General features: G+C 34.2%; 1 protein-coding gene across 2 annotated transcripts; it reads right to left on the bottom strand.

The window, feature by feature from the left end:
• Positions 1-252: 252 nt before the first annotated feature.
• On the bottom strand, positions 253-26,035 carry rnf13 (ring finger protein 13). 2 transcript variants are annotated; one of them, XM_067395802.1, is made up of 10 exons: positions 25,859-26,035; positions 24,544-24,680; positions 24,366-24,446; positions 19,484-19,609; positions 16,080-16,167; positions 13,567-13,657; positions 12,412-12,517; positions 12,225-12,318; positions 3,763-3,843; positions 253-739 (listed from the first exon to the last, which is right to left on the bottom strand). In XM_067395802.1, exons 2-10 carry the CDS (start codon positions 24,655-24,657, stop codon positions 387-389), a joined length of 1,134 nt encoding a protein of 377 aa, XP_067251903.1. In that variant the 5' UTR covers positions 24,658-24,680; positions 25,859-26,035; the 3' UTR covers positions 253-386. The 2 variants fall into 2 exon arrangements, with proteins under 2 accessions (XP_067251903.1, XP_067251904.1); XM_067395803.1 differs by lacking the exons at positions 24,366-24,446; positions 24,544-24,680; positions 25,859-26,035 and adding an exon at positions 19,813-19,916.

The following is a 26,035-nucleotide window of genomic DNA, read 5'->3' as shown; positions in this document are numbered from 1 at the left end:
TATTTAGAGTGGTTCCACTGTTAATGATCAAACTAAAACTGATGGTTGGTACAAGTTGTGTTGATGTGTCAATAATAAAGTCTTATTGTGTCATATAAAACATGCAGTTGTTTGCGATCGGATTCACGTCTGAGATGAGTTTGGCATTTTGTCAGCAAGCACAAATTACATTCCCAGAGGTGACGTTCATCTGTGGAGATTGGCAAAAATGTGCGTAATAAATTTTGCAGCATCTTTTGGGGGAAATCGTGATATACATTATTTTTTATATATATATATATATAAAAAATGTTGGTGTATGTTAAACAGATTTCAAAAGATAAATTGTAAGTGATCGTGAAATGTATTGGAATCTCTTAAGAGTCTGAGTTATCGTTGGCTGACATTTAGGCGTTGGCCTCAATGTTGTCCGGACGCCCCTGCTGCAGCTGTACAACAACAGTTTCCACTGTGACCTCTTCCTCGCTATCGGTAGTATCACTGTGCTCGTCATAGTCCGATGACTCCACTTCATGCTGGGACGGCGAGCCGGACATGGTGCCAAAGGAATGGGCGCTAGTAGAGGCCAGAGATCGCAGCAGGGGCGTGTTTTCCGAAACATCGTTCTCCTCGCCGCCGCTGTCACCAGAATCAGATTCAGAATCTGAGTCGCCATCGGACGGCACAACTTTCTGCTTGCACACCGGACAGGTCTTCTTGGTTTTGGTCAGCCATGGGTCAACACACTTGCAGTGATAGGCTGATAATTGGTGCAGATAGAATTAGTGCGACAGATCCTGACAAAGGTGATCTATTAGATGATAATCCTTTAAATTTATTAGTAACTAATTTAGAAAATTTTCATTAAAAACTATCATAAAGGGATAGTTCACCCTAAAATGAAAAAGTTATCATTCACTCACCCTGGTGTTTTAATGCCATATGTCCTTTCTTTTATGGACCACGCTTGTCCATATATTGTGAGTGACCAGCGTCAAGCTTTTTTTAAAAAAAAAAAAAGATGCAAAATGGTCTGATGCAACGCTCGTATATTCCAAGTGTTCTGAGGGTTTACGGTAGGGTTTAGTGAAAAACAAATCAGAATTTAATGTATTTATTGATAGAAAATCCAGACCTTGGCCTTTGGTGTTGTGAGATTTCAAGATTAAAAGGATAAGTTCACTTTAAAATGAAAATTATACCCCAAGCTTTACTCACCATCAAGCCATCCTAGGTGTATATGACTTTCTTCTTTCTGATGAACACAATCGGAGATATTAATAAATATCCTGACACATCCGAGCTTTAAAATGGCAGTGAACGGGACCAACGGGTATGAGGCTCAAGAAAGTGCATCCATCCATTACAAACATACTCCACACGGCTCCGGGGGGGATAATAAAGGCCTTCTGAAGTGAAGGGATGCGTTTGTGTAAGAAAAATAACCATATTTAACAAGTTATGAAGAAAATATCTAGCTTCCGCCAGACCGCCTTCCATATTCAACTTGCGGGAAAAGCATAAGCGCAAGTTGTATATGGAATAGATGAATAGTAAGTTGACCCCCAAGAGCCGTGTGGAGTACGTTTATGATGGATGGATGTACTTTCTTCAGCTTCATACTCGTTGGTCCTGTTCCCGGCCATTATAAAGCTCAGATATGTCAAGATTCATCAGAATACACTGATACTTTTTGGAGACTTCTAGGTTTTGTATTTCATGTCAGGCTTTTGTTAATCTTGATTTCTAGCAACTTGTGTTTTTCTGGGCGAGACTGAGTGAACTGTGGCACTAATAGTCTCATGAATGTGCAATCAAGCACAGAAGACCATCAGCCAAGGTCAAGAATTTCATTAAATGTATACAATTTCGGTAAACCCCCAGAACATTTGGAATATATGACATGTGTCGCATGGGATCATCTTATTCTATATGGCTATTCACTATTATATGGATGAGCGTGAGTGGGACTTTAAAAAAAAACAAAAAAAACACAATTCTCCTTTTGTGGTCCATAAAAGAAATAGGGGCATATGGCGTCAGAACAACACCAGGGTGAGTAAATGACCCATTTTATTGAATGTCACATTAAAACTGACTTGGAAACTTTTTACCACACCTTAATTAATTTAATGTATTTATTTTCAATTTATTAATAACTATCAAAGAAATTGCACTAATTTTAATTAAAGGGATAGTTCACCCAAAAATTAAAATTGATGTTTATCTGCTTACCCCCAGTGCATCCAAGACGTAGAGGACTTTTTTTTTCTCCAGTCGAACGCAAATTAAGATTTTTAACTGCAACCGCTGCCGTCTGTCAGTCAAATAATAGCAGTGATTGGGAACTTGAACAATAAGAGTCGAAAAAACTTCCATAGACAAATCCAAATTAAACCCTGCGGCTCGTGACGGCACACTGATGTCCTAAGACATGAAACGATCGGTTTGTGCGAGAAACTGAACAGTATTTATATAATTTTTTACCTCTAATACACCACTATGTCCAACTTCGTTCAACTTCCGGTTAGTGAGGTCTGATCGCACTCTGACAACGGAAGTGATGTCTCTCGCTCATTGAAGTATATGGGCGAGACATCACTTCCGTCATCACAACGCGTTTTTTTGACCTCACTAACAGGAAGCTGAACGAAGTTGGACATAGTGGTGTATTAGAGGTAAAAATTATATAAATAATGTTCAGTTTCTCGCACAAACTGATCGTTTCGTGTCTTAGGACATTAATGTGTCGTCACGAGCCGCAGGTTTTAATTTTGATTTGACTAAGCAAGTTTTATTTACTGTTATAGTTGAAGTTCCCATCTACTGCTATTATTTGACTGACAGACGGCAGCGGTTGCAGTTAATCAATTTGCGTTCGACTGAAGAAAAAAAAAGTCACCTACATCTTAGATGCACTGGGGGTAAGCAGATAAACATCAAATTTTCATTTTTGGTTGAACTATCCCTTTAAAGTAATTTTATATCTACATTAATATAATAGATATATGGTATAGATTAAAGGGTTAGTTCACCCAAAAATGAAAATGTCATTAATTACTCACCCTCATGTCATTCTACAACCGTAAGACCTTCGTTCATCTTCAGAACACACATTAAGATATTTTTGATCAAATCCGATGACTCAGTGAGGCCTCTATTACACTTTAAGTTAATTTACACTTTTGTTTCAAATCAGTGGTTTGGAGTGCCAAAGTCATGTGATTTCATGATTTCAGCAGTTTGACACACGATCCTAACCACTGATTCGAAACAAAAGATTCGAAGCAGTGTTTTGAAATGACCCATCACTAGATATTGTTGGAAAGTCGTTATTTTTTTGTATTTTTTTGGCGTACAAAAAAATATTCAGCACTTTATAATATTAAGGTAGAACCTCACTGAGCCATCGGATTTCATCAAAAATATCTTAATTTGTGTTGAAGATGAACGAAGGTCTTACAGGTATAGAACGACATTTTTTGGGGTGAATTTTGAACCCTTTAATGTAATTATATATATATATATATATATATATAAACTGACTGTTTTTACAATGCCTTATTTAATTTTATTTTGGTCATGTGGTTGCAACATTTTCTGTGACAACTACATCCATTTTACCATAATAAATAATTGAGTTAACTAATAATTTAGTTGATAACAACAGACACTGTTAATAGACCTTGTATTGAATCCAGAACATTTCTTTAATATTAGGCTGTAAATTCCTTACCAAACTGTATTATTTGCTGATCAAGCAGAAGAATGAGACAAACTCACCATGTGAGCAGGGCAGGACCCGAAGCTTGTCTCCTTCTTCATACTCATCCAAACAAATGGCACAAACATCATAGGAATCACCTAGGAGACATTAAGAAATAGCTAACTGTAGCTATTAATTAATAAATCACATTGCTCTATAAGTCACAATTGCACAGAACATAACATTTGTACTATTTTTATACTGCAATACATTTTAACATTGAATCTCCAAATTAATTTAGAAACAGCATATGACATAAGACATATGCTTTAAATATTTGATCAATGGCATCTTTTTTTTTTCTCAATTTCCAGTGATGAAATGTGTAATTATCGCCATTCAACATTGCAGTATATTTGAAAGCCATCATTTTAACATTCTATAGGTTTTTTAATTTGAAACAATCTTCACAAACTTACAAGTGTCACATTTTGCTGTACCTTTAATATATTGTGTTGTATATAGTAATATTTTATCTCTGTCAATATCAGCTCTCTCTGTTTGAATGAGAGTTCATATTTTGCACATTAATTTTCACAATAAGCAAGAGAATTACTAGTTAAAACATTTGGGATCAATATTTTGAGGATCAATCTTCCTGATACGTCAGTATCGCAAGTATTTACACTTATTTTCGCACTTACACCTGCTTGCGAGACAAACAAGTTGCTGAAAATTAAAAACAGACAGAAATTAACAGCTTATTTTTAACAGCCGTAGTTAATAAATATAATTAATTACATTAACATTATTCATAATTTCATATCACTATTTTCTCTAAATGGGATTCTGATCTGCACACTTGTGATTGCAGCATTTCCTTTTAGATTCTGGGTGTCCTGGATCAAGGAAAACATTCCAGTCTCAATAAGTCCAGGAATTTGTCCTGCCCTCCCTGTAAATTCCTCTGCCTTTTTTCAGATTTTTTTCCACCAATGAAGGAGCCACTCTGCTGATGGTCGGTGTTTATATAAGCAGTAAACGAACACATTTTCTTGCCGTCTCACAAACTACCATGGCTGCCTGTGACCGTATATGGACAAGCTTATATTTGTCACTAGGATGTCAGTGACTTTATTTGTGCTCAATGCTTTGGGGTTTTGTTGTTCACAGAGTTCACAGTGACTGCAGGCTGGTCTGTAGGAACAGGTTTGGATAGTACCAATCCACCATTACAACTGAAACATCTGAACACTTTGTGAAGTGAATGACCTTGCAGGACAAATTCTTCATTTGTTCAGAACTGATGATGTTTATGGTTTAGGAGAAACCTTCTACTAGATTACCCAGTACAATGTTCAAAGGCCTTTTCATAACAGTTTACCATTATCATGTTCTAACTGCTGGGTAACATCCAATATTCATGATATACTGCCTCTGAATTTGGGAATAGAAAATGAACCAACATTGGGCTTCATTCATGAAACACAAGCAGAATGATTTGTGTAAATCATTTGTAAAGCTGTTCAGATGTAAATTTTTGAATTCATGAAAATGTTCGTATTTTCAAATTGTTAGTTGGTACAAAAGAAATTTACACCTAACTTACACCTCATTTCATGAATTCGTTTGTCATCTCTTTTTTTTTTTTTTGGTAGCTGCTCAACTTTAGGTAAAACGCAGTGGTCGTCACTTTTTACCCATCCATCCAATTACAGTGGAGGAGGGGCGGGACAAATACTACACCAACCAACCATCCTACTTGTACAACAACTAAACAATGGAGAAGTTAATATTATTGAGTACTGTATTTTTATATTCAGTAATATTCTTCAAAATAAGGTACTAGTAATACGTTAGAGCATGGATATTCCAAATCACAGAAACCAATGTGTCTCAGATGTAAAAACGTTACGCCTTCAAAGCACTCTCAAGCGCCACCAGCTGGCTGTTTTTTTCAGCTGGCTAAAAACGCTTTGGTGGACAGGTTAATTGAATATTTATTTTTAGGCATATAACCTAATAGTCTCTTGTACATTTATGCAATATTCTGAAGCCAAAATTGAGAAGGGAGTCCAGAAGATTGCACAGCGTTCCTGGACACATAATTTGCTAAGTTGTAATTCATAGGGGGGGATTATGCTAATTGTGAATAAGCGTGCATGAGCGCCCTATTTATTAATGACTGGAATTCATTAACATACACAAGTTTAACTATCACATCTGATGTTTACGAAGCTTTTGTGAATCTGGAGGAGAGTTTTCAGAGAGTTGTCAATTTTACACACATATTACTCTGAATGTATTCATATTTATGAAAGTTTCATGAATGAGGCCCATTATGAGTATAGCAAATCATGTTTATTTATTTATTTGTTTTGAGAGAGATATTTTACTATAATTAGTTTTTTCCCACCATTAAGTTTCCTCAAGATCATATAAAGTACACTAGGAATTCATACATTTTTTGCATTTGCAAATTTGTTTGACGTATCCAGTAGCTGTGGTTTATTTGCACTGATTTTCTGGCAATAGAACATTAACCAAAACCAAAAACTGATGCACCTCTTGATGTAAATAAAAGTTTTGATGCTACTTCCATCAAGAGCTGCAACAAGATCAAGGAAGAATCAAGATCTTGTATCGACAATGCAAAAGGTGAGCACTCTGTAAAGTCTACTCCAGCACATCCCAAAAACTTTCAATGAATTTAAGGTCTGGTCTTACAGGTGCCAATTCATGTGTGAAAATGATTCTTTATGCTCCCTCCCTCCCAACCATTCTTTCACAGTTTGAGCCTAATGAATCTTGACATTGTCATCCTGGAATATGGCCATGATACATCTTCCTACATGGTTGTTTAAGAAATGAAAAGCTACACACTCCACCAATTAGGGTTAGAAGAACTGTTGCCAAACATATTACATGCTAGAAACATAATAATCACTGCAATAATGATCCTGTTATTGACCCTGAAGTATTTGCCTATTTACGGTTTAGGATGTTACCATGAACATTGCTCTACCCTGCCAATAATTTTATTTGTGCAGGTCTTAAAACAGATCTTAAATTTGAGTTTAAAAACCCTGCAGACACCCTGTATAAACTTTGTGCAATATACTGAAATTCTTGCTCTCTCCGTTACATAGTTAGAAACATAGTTAGAGACATAGCTACAGATAACAGTTTAATTCTCAAGGTCTGAAATCCCTGAGCCGTCTTTATCTGCATGCACTGCACCAGCCTGCAGCACTGAAGAAAGCTGGTGAGAGTTGTTTTCCGGTGCCTGCAGTAACGGCCATGACAGCAGCTGTTTGTTGAGTCTGTGGTCCAGCTGCACTGTCATATGACAGGAAAAACCCACCCAACCCACAGCTCACTCGGTCATTGAGGCAGACTGCAGCGGGCAGCAGAACAGATGAATCAGCACAGCAGACGGATGAAGAAAACCAATGAGTCAGCAGAGATGCCATGAACGGCAAAGAGAGGAGGTGGAAATGAGGGTAAAACATACACGTTTGCTGTGCTTTATCTGTGTGAGAGGAATTAGAAAGGCTTAGTAATGTTGAAACTGAACTGCATGTGTTGAGAATGATATGGGGTAAGATGTGTCAGTGGGTTAATCTAGCAAACTGAAGGGATTTTTCCCTTCATGTACCCATGACAAAATAATACTCATATACATGCTTTGTGCCAGTATTCAAACAAATGGCTTTTCATCTAAATTAATTAATGAAAGAATTTTAAAACTATTCCTTTAAAACACAAGCTCCCTCATTGTTTCTGAAGATCGCAAGCCCTCACACATCACGCCGTGTGAAATACAAACTGAATGGAATGGTAAAACATCGCACTGCTGTATGTCCAGATGATACCCAAACTGCATTTCTCAGCTGGATAAAGTAAACCAGTGTCTCGCTAGTAAAGTTTTGATTGATGACGACTGCAATCTAGGTAAAGATGAATGCATTGAAGTACATGAGTTATACAGTAAGCACGCATGAGACATTTATATTGATGCACAAATGTGGTCCTTGTCGCTATTGCAACTTGACTTGTCTACACTGTAAACAAGCTCTTTTCTGTTGCACTGTACATATACGGTACACTGTGATTTCTGAAAAGATTTGTTCTGTAATTTTTTTTTTCATGGGTGCTTTGGTGTGCATACATTTATGAATTGTATGGACTCTGTATAATTTGGTTATTAGGTGTCCTTTGGGAGTCTCCAAGTGTCTTTTTTTGGAAAGACATCTAAATTTATCTTGAAAAAAGCTTGTAGAAAATAGTTTTGAGAATCACCCTTCAATCTGATGGTTTACTTTGCTCGATAAAGCAAATAATGACAGAATGAACATGTTAAACAAGTTAAATGGTGGGTGTTTAATTTCACAATAAGTGTGCGATTAATCGCGATTTAAAAAAATTAATCTATTGACAGCCCTACTTTAAATGCAGTAATATAGTAAATAATCTGGTTGCCACTCCAACATAGTAGGTGACGCTATTGTAACTTAAAGGGTTAGTTCCCCCAAAAATGAAATTTTTGTCATAAATTACTCACCCTCATGTCATTCCAAACCCTTAAGACCTTCATTCATCTTCGGAATAAAAATTAAGATATTTTTGATGAAATCAGAGAGGTTTCTGAACCACCAGCAAATATCATTGCAACTTTCAAGGCCCAGAAAGGTTGTAAAGACTCGTGACTACAGTGGTTCAACCTTAATGTTATGAAGCAACGAGAATAATTTTTGTGCGCAAAAAACAAAACAAAAATAACGACTTAATCCAACAATTTATTCTCCTCCCTGTCAGTCTCCTATGCTGTATTTGTTGTAGACACGGTGCAGTGCTTCCAGGTTCTACATCAGAATGCCGGCTCATTATTGGCCAGCTCCTGCGTCAGCATCACACGCATCCATCGCGGTGCTCATGCAAACAGCGTCGACCAATACTGTCTACCAACAGCGTTCTGACATAGAACCCAGAAGCATTGCACTGTGTGTACAACGTAAACGGTGTAGGAGACTTTAAAGAGCTTGAGCATTTAAAGCGTTGGTGTGGATGCCAATATAGTTATTGTTATAATTATTTGTAGGCTGTAGGAAGCTTTTGAACAGCAATGGATCCTCCTTACACTCGCAATTAGATTTTTTTTTTTTTTTAAAAGGGAAAAAAAGTTGAATAGTTTAAACATCTTTGTTTTAGACAAGCTGGCTCACTCATATCCATATATTTTGCATAAGCCTTTTTTAAAACCAAATTTTAAGAATGCGTCCTGTTTACTTATAATGTGGTAGATAAATTATCCACCTGACATCTGGTAAATAGATGAGATGGAAACAATTTCAAATGACCTTCACACTGATGACTCATTTGCTCTGAATATCTGATGCGTAAAAGACATATCGGACACTTTCTGCTGGCGATGGCCCACTGGCATCACAAAATCTCGCACACCTTTTATCTGAAAGAGGATACATGAACACAGGTGGCAGTAACTTAAAGCCTGACCAAACAGTTTCCTTATTCTCAACACCAATCAGTGAAAGTGACGCCTGACACCTGCTTCGAGAGGAACATCTACAGAATGTGCCAACATTTCACTTGTACAATTGACTATATTTGTAATGCTCACAATTATGACCAAGCTGAACAGGATGCTCATTCATGCAGGCACACAGTGAATGGTTAATTGTCACGGTGTTGATTTGGTTGTAAAATGGCTTAATGATTCACTATGGAGGAGGTGGAAACACAGAGCTCCAGCGCGGGAGGGGAATTCCACATTTCACCCACATTCGTCACGTCCACAATGCCAGGCTGTCCATCCCGCATGGAAAATGCAGAATGTTGACAGCCCAGCAACATCAAAATAAAGAGGCTGCACGTTTCATTTTGACAGTAAATTTGATAGCAATACTCTAGACTATTTCACTTAGTACAGAGTAGAGTATCTCACAAAAGTGAGTACACCCCTCACATTTCAGCAACCATTTTAGTATATCTTCTCAAGGGACAATACTATATAAATGAAACTTGGATATATTTTAGAATACTATATAAATGAAACTTAAATATATATTTTAGAGTAGTCAATGTGCTGCTTGTATAGCAGTATAGATTTACTGTTCTCTGAAAATAACAACATACAGCCATTATTGTCAAAACAGCTGGCAACAAAATTGAGTACACCCTAAGTGATAACAGTTGTATGTTGTTTCACCATGCAAAGCCACATGTCCTATTCATCATGTTCATGTTTTTGTCTGCTTGACAGGACCATACAAATGAATGGATCTTGTATTAGAGCAGTTAAAATTTGGTGCTTTGAGTACAATTCTCTCATACTGATCACTGGATGTTCAACATGGCACCTCATGGCAAAGAACTCTGAGGATTTGAGAGTTAGAATTGTTGCTCTCCACAAAGATGGCCTAGGCTATAAGAAGATCGGTAACACCATGAAACTGAGTTACAGCACAGTGGCCGGGGTCAGAGGTTTTCTAAGACGGGTTCCACTCGGAACAGGCCAAAGAAGCTGAATCAAAGAAGTTTAAACCTTGTGCTGTGCGCCAGATGCAGAAGCTGGCTTCAAACAACAGATGCATGAGTGCTACCAGCATTGCTTTAGAGGTTGCAGAAGCAGAAGGTCAGCTTGTCAGTGCTCAGACCATATGCCGCACACTGCAACAAGTCGGTCTGCATGGCAGTCGTCCCAGAAGGAAGCCTCTTCTTAAGCTGGCTCACAAGAAAGTCCGCAAAAAGTTTGTTGAAGACAACCTGTCCAAGAGCATGAATTACTGGAACCATGTCCTGTGGTCTGATGAGACTAAGATAAACTTGTTTGGCTCAGATGGTGTCCAGCATGTGTGGCGACGCCCTGGTGAGGAGTACCAAGAAAATAGTGTCTTGCCTACAGTCAAGCATGGTGGTGGTAGCATCATGGTCTGGGGCTGCATGATTGCTGCTGGTACTGGGGAGCTGCACTTCATTGAGGGAAACATGGATTCTAACATGTACTGTGACATTCTGAAGCAGAACATGATGCCATCCCTTCAGAAACTGGGCTGAACGGCATGATAATGACCACAAACACTCCACCAAGATGACAACTGCCTTGCTGAGGAAGCTGAAGGTGAAGGTGATGGAGTGGCCAGGTATGTCTCCAGACCTGAACCCTATTGAGCACCTGTGGGGCATCCTCAAGCGGAAGGTGGGGAAGCGTCATGTGTCTTAACATCCAGCAGCTTCCGACAAGTGGAAGAGAATCTCAGCAACAACCTGTGCAGCTCTGGTGAATTCCATGTCCAGGAGGATTAAGGCAGTACTAAATAACAATGTTGCACACACAAAATATTGACACTTTGGACACAGTTTTGACATGTTCACTTAGGGTGTACTCCCTTTTGTTGCCAGTTATTTTGACAATAATGGCTGTATGTTGAGTTATTTTCAGAGGACAGTACATCTGTTCCGCTATACAAGCAGCACATTGTGTACTCTAAAGTATATCCAATTTTCATTTCTATTGTATTGTCCCTTGAGAACATATAATACAATGGTTGCTGAAATGTGAGGGGTGTACTCACTTTTGTGAGATACTGTATGTATCCTAAGTATATAGTGTTCTGCTTACAAAAGAAGTGTTGCCAATTTTCCGTATAAACTATTAATATAAGCAATAAGTGGAAGAACACTGCATTTTCTAACAAGACATCAACCAAACAGCCGTTTTAAATGAATGGGATTTTTGACATTTAAGATCAGAAAATGTTAATGGTTTACAACAAAAGTAGATTTTTAAAAATAATCTTAATAGGTTTTAAAATAATATTTATTTTTTAATGTATGTATTTGCTTTGAAATGGCTTGGAAGTGAATTTTTCTATATTTCCAGAGAGGAACTATAAATTAATTGCAGCTAAATTCATTTAAAATGGATAGTTTAAAAGAACTGATTTACCAACATGAATCAAACATCCTAAATCTTTTCAGTTAAGTTTAAATCAGATTCCAGAATGCTTAAAGCCTCTCCAGTAATACTGTGAAATATTATTTCAATATAAAATAACTGTTTTCTATGTGAATACATTGTAACATGTAATTTATTCCTGTAATCAAAGCTGAACTTTCAGCATCGTTACTCAGTCTTCAGTGTCATATGATCCTTCAGAAATCATTCTAATATGCTGATTTGATGCTCATGAAATATTTCTGATTATTATGAATGTTAAAAACAGTTGTGCTGCTTCATATTTTTGGGGAAACCATGATTTTTTTCAGGATCCTTTGATGAATAGAAAGCTAAAACACAGCTTTATTTGAAATAGAAATCTTTTCTAACATAAATGTCTTTACTGTCACTTTTGATTAATTTAATGTGTTCTTGCTGAATAAAACTAGAAAATTCTTTAAAAAAAATCTTAGTGATGGTGGTGCACATAAGTAAACCTTTGTATGACACATTTTATGTATCTGAACACTGAACCACAATGTATTCTCAGTGTCTGATTCCATTTAAGACATGTCTTACCTTTCTTAAACTTGTGAATGGGGAGTTTCTTCAGCTGGTCCTTGCGTAAGCGACTTCTCCTGGCTCTATGTCTGTCCTGTACGAACTTTGTGATCTGAGATTAAAAGTATGTAAATATGTCAGTCAAAACTAATATATTCACAGGTTTCTCACCTATATTTCTTTATTACACACAACCGTTACTCACCATGAAAACTACAATAAGGATGAGGCAGATTCCAACGATGATGAGGAATGGGATCAGGTAATATTCCAGAGGCAAACTGAAGTCTGGCATGAGAATCACATGACCACTGAAAACACAAAGCAAGACTGTGAGTGTGATACTGCTTTTAAACAACAGGGTATATAAACAAGAAGTTGATCCTGTTGAGATATATATATACAGTATATATAAGGGCTGCCCCCTAATAGCAGACTAATTGTTAGTCGACTAGAAGAGGATGAGACCAAACTTTTATTAGTAGGTTAGTCACAGAAAAAAAAAACCTTGTTGTGAAGTAACGCAGTCCATGAGGGACAGATCGTGAAGGGCAGATTGTTTTGTCCTTGTGGTAATTAGAGTATGTCGGGCAGGAAATCCAAATGTTTGCCTATCATCCATCGACCTCAAATATGGCTCATCATTTTAAACATGTTAGTAGCAACTTTACCTGGCCACTCTCTCTAACATTATCCTAGATAAATGCGTGCTATAAAACTTGAAATGTCTACTTTTAATCAAAGCAGTTCAAATTGAAAAGAAATACTCTCTACTTATGTAATCCATATGAAAGGTGCATTTCTCTCTATAGGCGCGTTCACTATACAGCGGAGATGGTGAGGAAGCACCGTCAACTTCATCTTTGCAGCCAACACCGATTCAGAAAACACTAGTTTGTAAATAAATAATTAAAATGTCTCCTTGCTCTTCCTCTTTTTCCCCGACATTCATAATCATTACTTTTGCCGGTGGCAAGCTTTGCGGCAAGCTTTATGTGTGCACTTGAGCGCAAAACAGGCTATATTACGCCTCCTCAGTATATATTTAAGTAATTCAATTAATATAAACGTGCAATTAGTTGACTTAAATGAATGCTTAAATGAATGACTAATAGTCGACTAAAAAAAATCTTTAGTCGGGGGCAGCCCTAATAATTATATAAATAATTTTATATATATGTCAACCTTTTGTTTTCGGATGCACTCAAGTCAATTTTTGTTTGGGAATATTTTATATTTCCAGACTTTGTGTAGGCGGCAGACTTTTTATCATGTCATATGAAATGCCACTGCAGCATATGTTTCTATTAAGTAACCATCAGAACAGTGAAGTATTCAGTAGTGAAATCTAAGCCATCACCCTTTCTCATAGATGTAATCCTCTTTGAGAGAGTTGGCCGCTTCTTCACCAATAAACACTGAAGGAATGTCTATCTGCTTCAGAATATCCACTGCAAAAAACATAAAATACAAATGTACATTAGGACAGTAAACTTGACCAGATTTTATTCTGATACAGTTTGATTCTTTAAACAAACTCTTGTGAAATTATTATTATGAGTGTTTTAAAATTTTAAATGAAGTTGATTTTAATTTTATGTCCACTTTAAAGGGATACTTTACTCAAAATAAATAAACAAACGATCATTTTCTTTGGCCCTCCTCCTGGAGTGTATCCCATTATATATATATATATATATATATTAGTGGTGGGACGTTATCGGCATTAACATGCTGCGTTAACGTGAAACTCTTATCGGGCGATAAAAAAAATATCGCCGTTAATCTATTCTCAAAGTTGTGTTGGGAGCTTGGTCTATACTACGCAAACTATGATGACTTGATATTTTAGCGCGGCTGTATACCTAGCCGAATTGACCCTTTGTAAAGACCCGCCCCCCTTAGTTACTGTTGCTTTGTCCGACAAGCCCTGGCGCTGTCACACAACACGCAATGAAAAATACATTGCGGAGCAAAGAGGACACTGACAACACGTCGACAGACAAGACAGAGCAGGTTATTTATGATATTAAACAAAGTCCCAGCTTTAAAACTGTGTAGTTTTTAAGAAATTCAAACAATAAAAACCATTTTGTTGCTCTTTATTGTGTGGTGACCATGGTCGTGACAGATTGCTGTAGCGCCTCAGCTCAAAAGGCTCGTAAACCGATCATCTCTTACTACGAGTCCATTTATAGCATCAAATAAACATGAATGAACATGAGCATCGATGTTGTTTCAAACGCGGAAAGATGTCAATATACACCGAGGTTAATCTGCTAACTCCTTACTGCTTTGTCGGACAAAATGGCGGATTACTTTTAGTCATTATTTGGGTAGCACGCATATTCTGATTGTCTTCGGCAGAATTCAAATGAGCCATTTTAATCTAGATTAATTTAGATTAATTCCAAGATTACGGTGAGATTAATCTAGATTAAAAAAATTAATCTATGCCCACCACTAATTATATTATATTAATATATATATATATATTAATATATATATATATATATATATATATATATATTAATATATATATATATATATTAATATATATATATATATATTAATATATATATATATATATTAATATATATATATATATATTAATATATATATATATATATTAATATATATATATATATATTAATATATATATATATATATATATATATATATATATATATATATATATATATATATATATAAATATATATATATATATATATATATATATATATATATATATATATATATAATATATATATATATATAATATATAATATATATATATATATATATGTATATTATATATATATATATATATATATATATATATATATATATATATATACATACATACATATATAAATAATAGTCTTCATTGTAAAAATTAAGATTAAAACTTTTTAAAGTTATAACTTATCAGTCAAGAGCAAAGAGTGACTTTCTTTGTCTTTTATTCTTTGATTAACATGACAGACAGCAGCAGGTTTATTAGGCTGCTGTCACTTTAAGAGCTTATGCACAGATCCACTATACTGAAACACAACATGCGTTTTTGTTTCTCAATTATTTACATTACAAAACTGACTGCATTTACCTGAATATTCACCAAGACAGGCATTTTGACATAATTTTGTGTGTATTTGACCATTTAAGCACAATAAGCCATGAAAAAGAACTAAATTTGGTACTTGCGAGCTGTTTGAGAGGCGGCTTTATGTGCGTGCCACTTATATAGATCAGTGGTGTGAGCGCAAAACCTGCAAGAATAAGTAAAATTATGCACAATACCCGCAACCCCACGCCGAAATTCAGGACCTAACACCCAAATGTTTGCCTATCATCATAAAAGTGAATGAGAGAAGGTGGTTGAGTGTCAATATGCCATCTAAGAGAAGAGAGAGCAAGAACACACAGCTGGTACCAGCATATCGATACAGCAGAAAAGGAGTATTGGAATTGTTTCAGATATTTCAGTATAGATACGTATGGAAATATCTATATTTTTGACTACACTAATTTACATATATTTAAAATGAGATTTTGCAGAATGTTTCAATTGTTTTAGTTGATTTAATGAAAGTCAATGGGGTCCAAAGTTGTATTGGTACAACATTATGGTGAGTAAATGATGAAGGTGAACTATTCATTAAGAACGCTGAGGGTTGGTTCCTCCAGTTTGGCCTTCATGGTTTCGTCCAAACATTCTTAATGGAACGGCATCACGACTTGGTCAGAATTCATAAATACAGATTATTAGCAGCACCCAGGCTGAGGTTTGTGAATCACAGCATTGTCCCACGGCAGAACACATGAGCTGGTGTCTCCGCTGCATGTTTTATGCATTCGTGTGCAGGAACTTACGATCATTGGATCCCATGCTGATTAAGTCATCAGAGTCCACATTGTGGACAATCGCTGCCTTGTAGCCTGCCTTCTGCGCATGGAGGACCTGAAGGAGGACGAGGATAGAGACAGAAGCGTTGTGTTCAGACAAGCACCAGGCGTCATATGCACACACAGCTCTTGTATGACACGCCCATGGCTTGGTTTAGTTTGGTTCAGTAAGCTTGATGATCAGAGAAGACATTAGTGCAGTAGAGATTAACAAACTTAGGGCATTTGTCAGATTCATTTCAGCTCTGCTTGAGAGTTTTCTGGTCTTGATTTTGGTACGATTCATTTGAACAGCCTGCATTTCCATATGCATCAAGGTTCACTGAGCAACAGCGGCCACTCATGGCAGAACTGAGAATTACACGGTCAGATTGTCACTTTTAAATGCAACCAACCAATATTATTACCTAAATCTTTTCGAAATATATTCCAGTGAAGTATTATTGAATTTATAAATATGCAAAGCGAGTCTCTGTTCAGATTCAGATTCTCACAGTGCTGGATTAGTGATTAGTGCATGTTTGCGCAGACAGAGATAAGAGCATTCAAGACATTCCATGAAAATAAAAATCTATCACACTCATGTCACGTGAAGGTCACAGATATAATATATGGAGTATCGAATGAACAAATAATTTTAATGAACTGAATTAGAAAAATTGGCAAAAGACATGTCAAACGTGTATGCTTTTTTATTTTACCACCATACATACGTCTCTATGCACCTTAAAAAAGGTTCACAAATTCCACAGCGCTGTAGATGATTAACTTTGCCAAATGGTTTATAGTGGTATAGGAAAAATATTTTTAACTAAGTGCGACAGGCAATATGCTTGGAAGTCGTCCAAAGTCCTGCAGGTGAACAGAAACTGTAGGCAAACCTCTTGAAGTCTTTGCATATTATTTGCCAACAGCATGAAACATGTGCGCACTGAAGCAAGTCTTATAGAGCGGGGGCTGATTTTGCATTTAGAAGCGCATTTGCGTACTTGGACAGATGCGTTTCTTTGTTACCTTTTTTTGTATTTTTAGTAGCAGTGCGAGTACATTTTTAATACAAATTATAAATTAAAAAAAGTAATTTCATAATTTATATATATAAAAAAAATCTATTATTGATAAAAGGCTTTAAACATTTATAATATTTTAAAAATGTATAATATATATATGCATTTAACTAAAAAATAAATGTATAACTGTATAAATAAAATAAACATAAAACGTAAAATATTTTAATTTATACAAAAATATAATTTATGAATTATGAAAAAATATATATGATTAAAATAATTGTTTTTTTATTTATAGTTTAAAAAAAAGATCAAATCTAGCTCTCAATCTTATTCAGGTTTGTTTACATTTATAACTGACACATTGTCAAATGATGATCACAATGTCACATTAGAATTGATAATATAAATATAATATTTGTATTCATGTTGGTTTCATATGGTTTTGAAATATTTTCCTACAATTTACAACAAAAAGATTTAATGTGAAAAATGTTATGTGTTGTAACCATTACGAATCAATAATACAGTTTTCTTATATTTTAAATATATTTGAGTGTACAAATATAATAAATAGTATGAATTATTAATTCATACACATCTTTCTGTTTTTGGGGGGTAGCACCACCTGCATCTGCAAGTTCTCCAGGCAAACTCTGATGATAACAAAAGTCCTTAGTGTCCTACAAACGGTTCAGCTTGCTGGACAGAGAAACTGACCACAAACAAGCACTTTGACGAGCCATTGAAAACGCTGCTGTAATCGTGCCGAGTAGGAGAAACTCTGGGGAATCAGATGTGAGTGGAGTGACTCACATACACACTTCTCCTACCTGAGCAAAGCATGATGGGACACATCAACAGAGAGCCCAGAGTATGTCATCATAAAATAAAATAAAAATATACCTTTAATCTGTATGACTTAATTTTTATTATTTATATATGTAATTTATATAAATATATATATATATATATATATATATATATATATATATATATATATATATATATATATATATATATATATATATATATATATATATATATATATATGTACACATTTATATTTATATAATGTCTATTTATATATATATATATATATATATATATATATATATATATATATATATATATATATATATATATATATATATACATACACAGTATAAAGCTGAAATAAAATAAAATGGAAATATTACATGGAAAAAAAAAAAAAAAAAAAAAAAATCGAAAAAAAAATCTGTGTGTATATATATAATATAATTAAAATAGGAAATTAATAAATATGTTAACACTTTACAATGAGGTTCCATTTGTTAACATTAGTTAATTCATTACTTAACATGAAATAACAATGAAAAGTGCTTAGAGTTAGAGTTATACTTAATTGTTCTTTTCAGGAAATTTGTCTTGGACTCAAAGCTGCAGTAGTACACAACATACAACACACAACAACTACATTAAAAAAAAACAAACACAAAAAAAAAAAAAACAACATTAAAAAGAATTTATAACCATTACTACATCTTACTATTTAAAATATTAATAGATACAGGTACAAATTATTTTTTGTAATGGTTGCTTTTACATAGTGGGACTCTATAACGCTTCCCTCATGGCAGTAGTTGATTGCTACTATAACGTTGAGTGCTACTATAATGCTTCCCTCATTGCGCTTCTAAAGCATTTATTAATCTTACTAATTTCACTATTTATTAAAACATTATTAGAATCAAAAGTTGTATTAATATTATTTAAAAGTCCTGAGTTGACATGAACTACCAATGAACTTGTATTTTTATTAACTAGCACTGAAAACGATAAATATTTTAACAAATGTATTGGTCATTTTGTTAGCTAATGTTAACTAATAGAACTTTATTGTAAAGTGCTACCATATTAATTAGCATTTTGAATTAGCTGTTAGTTTTATTTTTTTATTTTAATTTAGGTTTTAGTCATTTTGTTATGTTGTTTGTCATTTTAGTTAGTTTTTAAGAATATTCCTATTTATTTTATTATACAAACCCTATTCCTAATCCTATAGTAAGTACATGTAGTTAATTAATATTACTGAGCACTTTAATGTATAATTACACTGTGACAAGGACACCTTAAAATAAGCGTAACCAAGATTTTTTCCCCATGGTAAAGAAAACCATGAAATGAACAAGTGGATGATTTCATGTTCTCGCACAGTGTCAAGTATTGCGAAGGAAGTAAACTGTGAACGTTTCTCAACTTTTCTGTGAGAACTATGAGGGAAATTCTGTGGAATTATCCATTTCCACAACATGCACAATTTGGCAAATGATGGGGCAACTTCCGACTTCAGGTCTGTGATACTGCAGTCAAACCTACCTTGATGTCAAAGTTACAGTCGAAGCGCTTGATCAGCACGATGAAGGCGCTGGTGAGGTTGTCCCTCAGCGGTGGAGGATCGATCGGCACACAGGCATTCTCAGGATGGGCACCGATCAGGAAGCCCTACGGACATTAAACCAATGACGTTACAAACAATCAGCAAAGAACCAGCTCAAGATTTCATTCAATCGGTTGCTGTTCCAGTCAACTAGCACTAAAGAATCCCAACAGCACCATCTGCTGAAAGAAAGATACATCAATAAGAGTTTGGAGGGAAAAGTCCAAAGAATGATGGACAACTCAAATAATAAAATTCTTATCTTTACCTCTATGCACCTAATTTAGACACTTTGATTTTGAGACACATTACGAGACTTAGGTTCTTGTCCGCATTATCCAGAATCATCAAGATGCAACTGTTGAAAATGAAGAAATGCCCAGTGTCCCTACACTAAGAGAGACACTTCCTGTTTTTGAAGAATGGATTATTGGGCCATGAAAACATCCAGGCACGAGGCCAGCACATGACTGAGGATGAGACAAAGTAGGCCACAAAAACACTCCAAATGAGAAGAAAACACAAGACAGTCCAAATCACATGAAAGGACACCATTCAAATCAATGACAAAAGCATTAAGAATGCACAATATAACAGTTATCAGCTGATATTACATTTTTTTATATGTAACTTCCTTAATTTTTACTTGTACACTGTCTCTCTTGTCATCTACCAAAAAAATGTCTTATTTGTGTAAAAATACAAATAATAATAATTTAATTATCTCAAATTGAATATCCATTTTTTTATAAATGCACATTGTAATTTTGTGATGCCTTAATTCACTTAAAACAACTCATTTTAATATTTTTGTTTGTTTGTTTGTTTAGACAAAACAATATGGAATTTTAATACTCAGTCATAACATTATTATTATTACATTATTATATTAAAAAGGAATACTTATTTTTCATGTTCCACTTTTATTGTTGTAACTTGTGATGCTTAAAATCACTTTTAATGATTTGTTTATTTAGACAATATAGCATTTAATTTTAATAATTAGCCATAACATAACTGTTATTATTAAATTATTATATTAAATAAGTATTAATAAAATAAATTATATTAAATAATTGCATTACATGATTATATTTTTGTGATGTTTAAACTTGTTTAAAATATTTGATTTCAATGTTTTATTTTTAACTTAATTAGACAAAATTGTATGGAATTTGAATAATCTGCTATGACATTTTTATAATTGAATAAATATTAATTAAATAAATTATACTAATTAAAAAAAAGTACTTATTTTGTAGACAAAATAGTATGAAAATAGTTTGAATAAGCCACCATTAACAATTGTTATTAATAAATTATTATATTTCAAAAATATGAATTAAAACATTATATTAAATAATAAAAGATGAATATTAATGGTATATTAATAATTAGCCATAACAATTGTTTCTATTAAATAATTACAAATAATTAATTATTAAATAATTACATTAAAATAAAATGTTTTAAATAATTGATTGAGTTTCAATTTTAATTTTAAATTAACATTTTAATTTTATTCAGACAAAAACAGTACATCATTTTAATATCAGCCTTTCACTGTTTTCAGCCAATAGATAATTATGTTTTATTAAGAATTATATTAAATATTAATTAAATAATTCAATTAATTATTTTAAATAATTATCAGCTATTTCTAAAAAGCATGGTATGAATTATTAATTTTGTTATGCTATAGTCATTTTGATTACTTTTTATATATTTCTATTTAGCTTTAATTTATTTCAGTTTTAGAACATTTCTCATTTAAGTTTTATTTCTATTTTATTTAAATTCAGGTACATTTAAATTATTTAATAATATGCAATAAGCACCACTCCAGAAAAGTGGGTTAGAAAACTGGGCTCAGTCCTGTAAACCTGCTGATCTCGAACAAGGAACCACTATCTTAAGGGGCTGGGTTAATATTCAGAGCGAATCAAGTTTTCAAAAAAAGAAAGCAAATGTAACCACAGACCCTGTGTTTCAGGAAGTGGTCTAATACTGCTTCCTGTTCCAATCGTTGCCCTCAGCACTTGCGATCCTTTAAGTTTAGTGACATAATGCCGCAGGTTTGTTGCTGGTCCAAGATGATTTACCAGCTCATGACTAGATTAGATCGACTACCATGTTCCAAAACAGAGACCAGATTAAGCTGGATTTTCCAGCGGGGATTAACTCCCAACACAATATTTAGCAAAAATAGATGACAATAAGTATATTACATTGTGTTCAGCTGAACTGGACAAAGGTCAACTCTGTTGCTTAGAAAAAAAATTGGTTGTTGGTTTCAGTTGACAGAGACGAGATGAGGGAAATAACACTGAAAGCCTGACTGAAATGGAGAAGTGACACAGATGTGAAGTAATGTGATTTTTGACAGTTTTCACCAACATGTCATGGGGTTTGGTGTGGTTTTGATGTGGTTTGGTGTGAATCAGGAAAAGAAACCTTAATGAAAATGTGAGCAGACAAGTAGTTCAATGGCAAAGCTGATTCATTAATTTTGGGAACAATTATTTATAATGTCATACTTAATATCACAGTAGCATAAATCACATTTACTGATGCTCTGCAAAATTTTGTTATTGAAGTAAAGCAACATACATTTAAAAAAAAAAAATGAAAGTTACATTTTCCTTCCTTCTATATTTAGTATAACAAAAAAAAAAATATCTCCATGGGCAGAAATTGTACACAACAGTTTTCAACATTGATAATAATAATAAATGTTTCTTGAGCAGTAAATCAGCATATTATCATGTGACACTGAAGACTGGAGTAATGATGCTGAAAATTCAGCTTTGACAACACAGAAATAAATTGCATTTTAAAATATATTAAAAAAGAAAACAGTTATTTTAAATTGTAAAAATATTTCACAATATTACTGTTTTTGCTGTATTTTGGATCAAATAAATGAAGCCCTGGTGAGCAGAAGAGACTTCTTTTTAAAAACATTTAAAAAAAATCTTACTGTTCAAAAACTTTTGACCGGTTGTGTATATTACACACTAAATCAAAGTTAATATTCAAAAAAGCATAATAGGATAACTTTAAAATATGTCTCATCTGTGTCTAGTGTCTTATTATAGTATTTCCTTAAGATCGACCAGTCAACTAGTCATTTGGCAACAAATTTTGGAAATAAGAAGGTATGCACATCTTCTCTAATGACTTTTCCACTTTGAGTAACTAATAAAAGATATTTCAGCTCTGCAGATGAGAGTAAGGTTTCACATTAGCGGCGCCATGGAGCATGAGTGCAGCAGTTCTGGGTCAATCATCTCCACTCATCACATGGAACAGGGTCAGTGCCGCTACCAGACTCACTAAACTTGACTCAATCACCAACTCCAAAGTCTAGGGGGTCAGGTCAAAAAATCTATTTTTAAACGCTAGCCCCTTTTTCCACCGTCAGGGATGCTGGTAACCAATCTGGAACACCTGATGTTTGCATAAATTCTCCTCCCATGCACATCTGGCTAGAGCTGTCATAATCACTTATAGTGTAAACTTAATACACATACACCTGATGAAACACACTCAGTACTTTTTACATAAATTTTACATACACTAACATTTAAAATTTTGGTGTCAGTTTTTATTGTGCTTGAAAGAAGTCTCTTCTCACCTGTGTTTATTTGATCAAAAATACTGCAAATATACTGTCAAATATTATTACAATTTAAAAGAACTGTTTTCTATGTGAATATATTGTTAAAATGTAATTTATTCCAGTGATGCAATGCTGAATTTTCATTCATTAAAATTCATTACTCCAGTCTTCAGTATCACATGATAATATGCTGATTTGCTGCTCAAGAAACATTTATTGTTGTTATCAATGTTGAAAACTGTTGTGCTGCATACACTTTCTTCAGGTTTCTTGATGAATAAAGTTGCATTATAAATGTCACTGTTACTTACTGTGACTTATTGAATAGTATGCAAATAAAGAAAAAATAAAACGAGACATAACATGTGCATTTCTATATTTAAAAGGTTAGTTCACCCAAAAACAAAATTTTTGTCATTAATTACTTATGTCGACCCTCATGTCGTTCCAAACCCGTAAGACCTTTGTTCATCTTCGGGATACAAATTAAGATATTTTTTAAGAAATCCAAGAGCTTTCTGTCCCTCCATATGCAACAACGCACCAAGGCCCAGAAAGGTAAAGACTTCTTTAAATAGTCCTTAGTGCTTACTTGAACAGCGTCAAAAAAAATAAGAAATTGTTGAATCAAGTCATTATTTTTTTGGGGGGGGTTATGCACAAAAAGTATTTTCGTCGCTTCATAAAATAAGACTGAACCACTGTAGTCACATGGACTATTTTAACAATGTCTATACTATCTTTCTGGACCTTGAAAGTGCGTTAGTTGCATTGCTGTCAATGGAGGGACAGAAAACTCATGGATTTCATCAAAAATATCTTAATTTGTTTTCTCAATATGAATGCAGGTCTTAAAGGGTTGTTTCCTAATGAGGGTGAGTAACTAATGACAGATATTTAAATTTTGGGTGTACTAACCCTTTAATTTAAACTTCCTTATTTGGATGACAACAAATTCAACTGCAGCTGATATAATAATCACAAGCAGGTAATTATGTAATAATCAAAAGATGCCTACATCAGGCACAACAATCATATTTTACCTTAGGTTTTTAATAAACCATACACTTCATAGACTTTAACTGTGAATTCTAAAATTCAACAGTGCAGAATTTAATCAAGCTGCAGCAACATGACAGCAGATCATAACCGTAAGATTATGGTAATCAGTGATCATCAGTATCATATAGCGAGCTCACCTTCAGTCCTTCACTGGGCAGCCTGTAGCCAAATCTAGCAGGTAGGTCATCAAAGTTCTCTGTTTTATTGTCGAATGAATACTGAAAAACAAACGCAACCATAAATTATTGTCTGACAACCATGTGTTTAAATGTTGCATATCAATTTACTGCTGCAGTATGCGTGTCAGAAACTTACAGCTGATATATCAGCCTCCACGGGCAGAAGATTGAGGAAGGCAAATATCTGAACCGTGAATATGGTGTAAATCTGTGTGGCAGAGAGCATCAGCATCCCCAAAGAGAGCAGCATCTTAAGATATGTTTCAATTACACCTGCAAATACAAAGAACTGATACATTACACATCAACAGGAAGTCCCCTTCAAAACCATTTCCTCTTTTTCTGAGGGCCAATTCAACCCTGTTTGTCTATTCAAAGGAAGCAGATGGAACAAATCCAGTATATTGTACACTTTGAAGTGCCCTCTGAAAAATTGTGCACTGGTGAATTATTTCTTAAAATGAAACACTGGCAATTCACTTGCTGTTTGCAAAAAATAAATAAATAAAAATAATCGAGAAAGTTTCTTACTAAACAATGGTGTGGATTCAAGTCTGAACTACCAAAAAAATATATAAATATATATTTTTGCAATACCGTTTGTTGTAAACAGGTAAGCCACGACAATATTTAGTAGACCACGCCCACGTACTCGTAACCCATAGCAATAGTAGCAATTTGAACTGTACTGAACTGTGTTAAAACTAATGATAAAAGAAAAATAAAACTACAATTTTAATACAGTTAAATAATACAAAAATTACAGGTAAAAAAAAAATTGTTGGCAATCAAAGGGGCGGGGCAAAACAGCTTAAACGTAATCTTTTTATTTAGTACCTTTAATATTTAATATTAATTGCATACAAAAATAAAAGTCATTGTACAGTTTTTTTGACTACTGTTTATAAACATATTTTTGAAGAAACGACAATTTTGCAAAACTTAATTTAACCTTAAACCTTTTTATAGCATCCATCGAAATGTTTATCCTTGTTATAGTTTTAAATGATCTACTCATGTGACATAACTTCCTTTTTAGTGCCTTAACATATTGTACAAACATCGGGCTGCAGAAAAAAAAATAATAAAAAAAAAAAACTTAAAAAGATTACATATAACGTTACATAGAGAACAATTCCGTTTAACTGACATCTGCATAATTGTAACTCAAACCGGCTCGAACTGACTTGTAATGTCGCAAATCACATTGGTTTGTGATTGTATTAGCACGCTGGCTAACACACTTTAGCTGAACGATTTGCTTTGAATCTACATTACATTACCAAAGGCTGCACGTCAAAATGCGAATATAAAACATATTGATGTTTACAATGACACGCAAAAGGGGAAAATGATCAAAGAGGACAGTTAACAATCATTCAAACGACGTTACTGTGCCTCTATCAGCAAAGAGAAAGATTAAAAAACTACAGGATAAATCAGCGACTTACCATTACATTAGATTGCGTGCTTTGGTCCTGGTATATAATATAACCCCAATGACATTACAGCTGAGTGAAATTATAGGCTTCAAACTGCTTCCTACGCGCTCATATGGTTGTTGGCAGGCCAGAATATCAACAGTGATCCAAACACACTCGCTCACGCGCTTTCCTGCTGAACGCCAC

The sequence above is a fragment of the Chanodichthys erythropterus genome, chromosome 10 (genome assembly GCF_024489055.1).
Source record: "Chanodichthys erythropterus isolate Z2021 chromosome 10, ASM2448905v1, whole genome shotgun sequence".
NCBI lineage: Eukaryota > Metazoa > Chordata > Actinopteri > Cypriniformes > Xenocyprididae > Chanodichthys > Chanodichthys erythropterus.
Note: the sequence above shows the minus strand (reverse complement) of the source record. Positions and strands in the feature narration are given on the sequence as shown.

Bases quoted from the DNA above. Each gene is read 5' to 3' on its own strand.
- rnf13 (XM_067395802.1), bottom strand. From the start codon at position 24,657: ATGCTGCTCTCTTTGGGGATGCTGATGCTCTCTGCCACACAGATTTAC. The intron at 19,610-24,365 runs GTGAGCTCGCTA...TAATGTCCGTAG, and splicing joins TGCCCAGTGAAGGACTGAAG to GGCTTCCTGATCGGTGCCCA. The intron at 16,168-19,483 runs GTAGGTTTGACT...GTCCTCCTTCAG, and splicing joins ACTGTAACTTTGACATCAAG to GTCCTCCATGCGCAGAAGGC.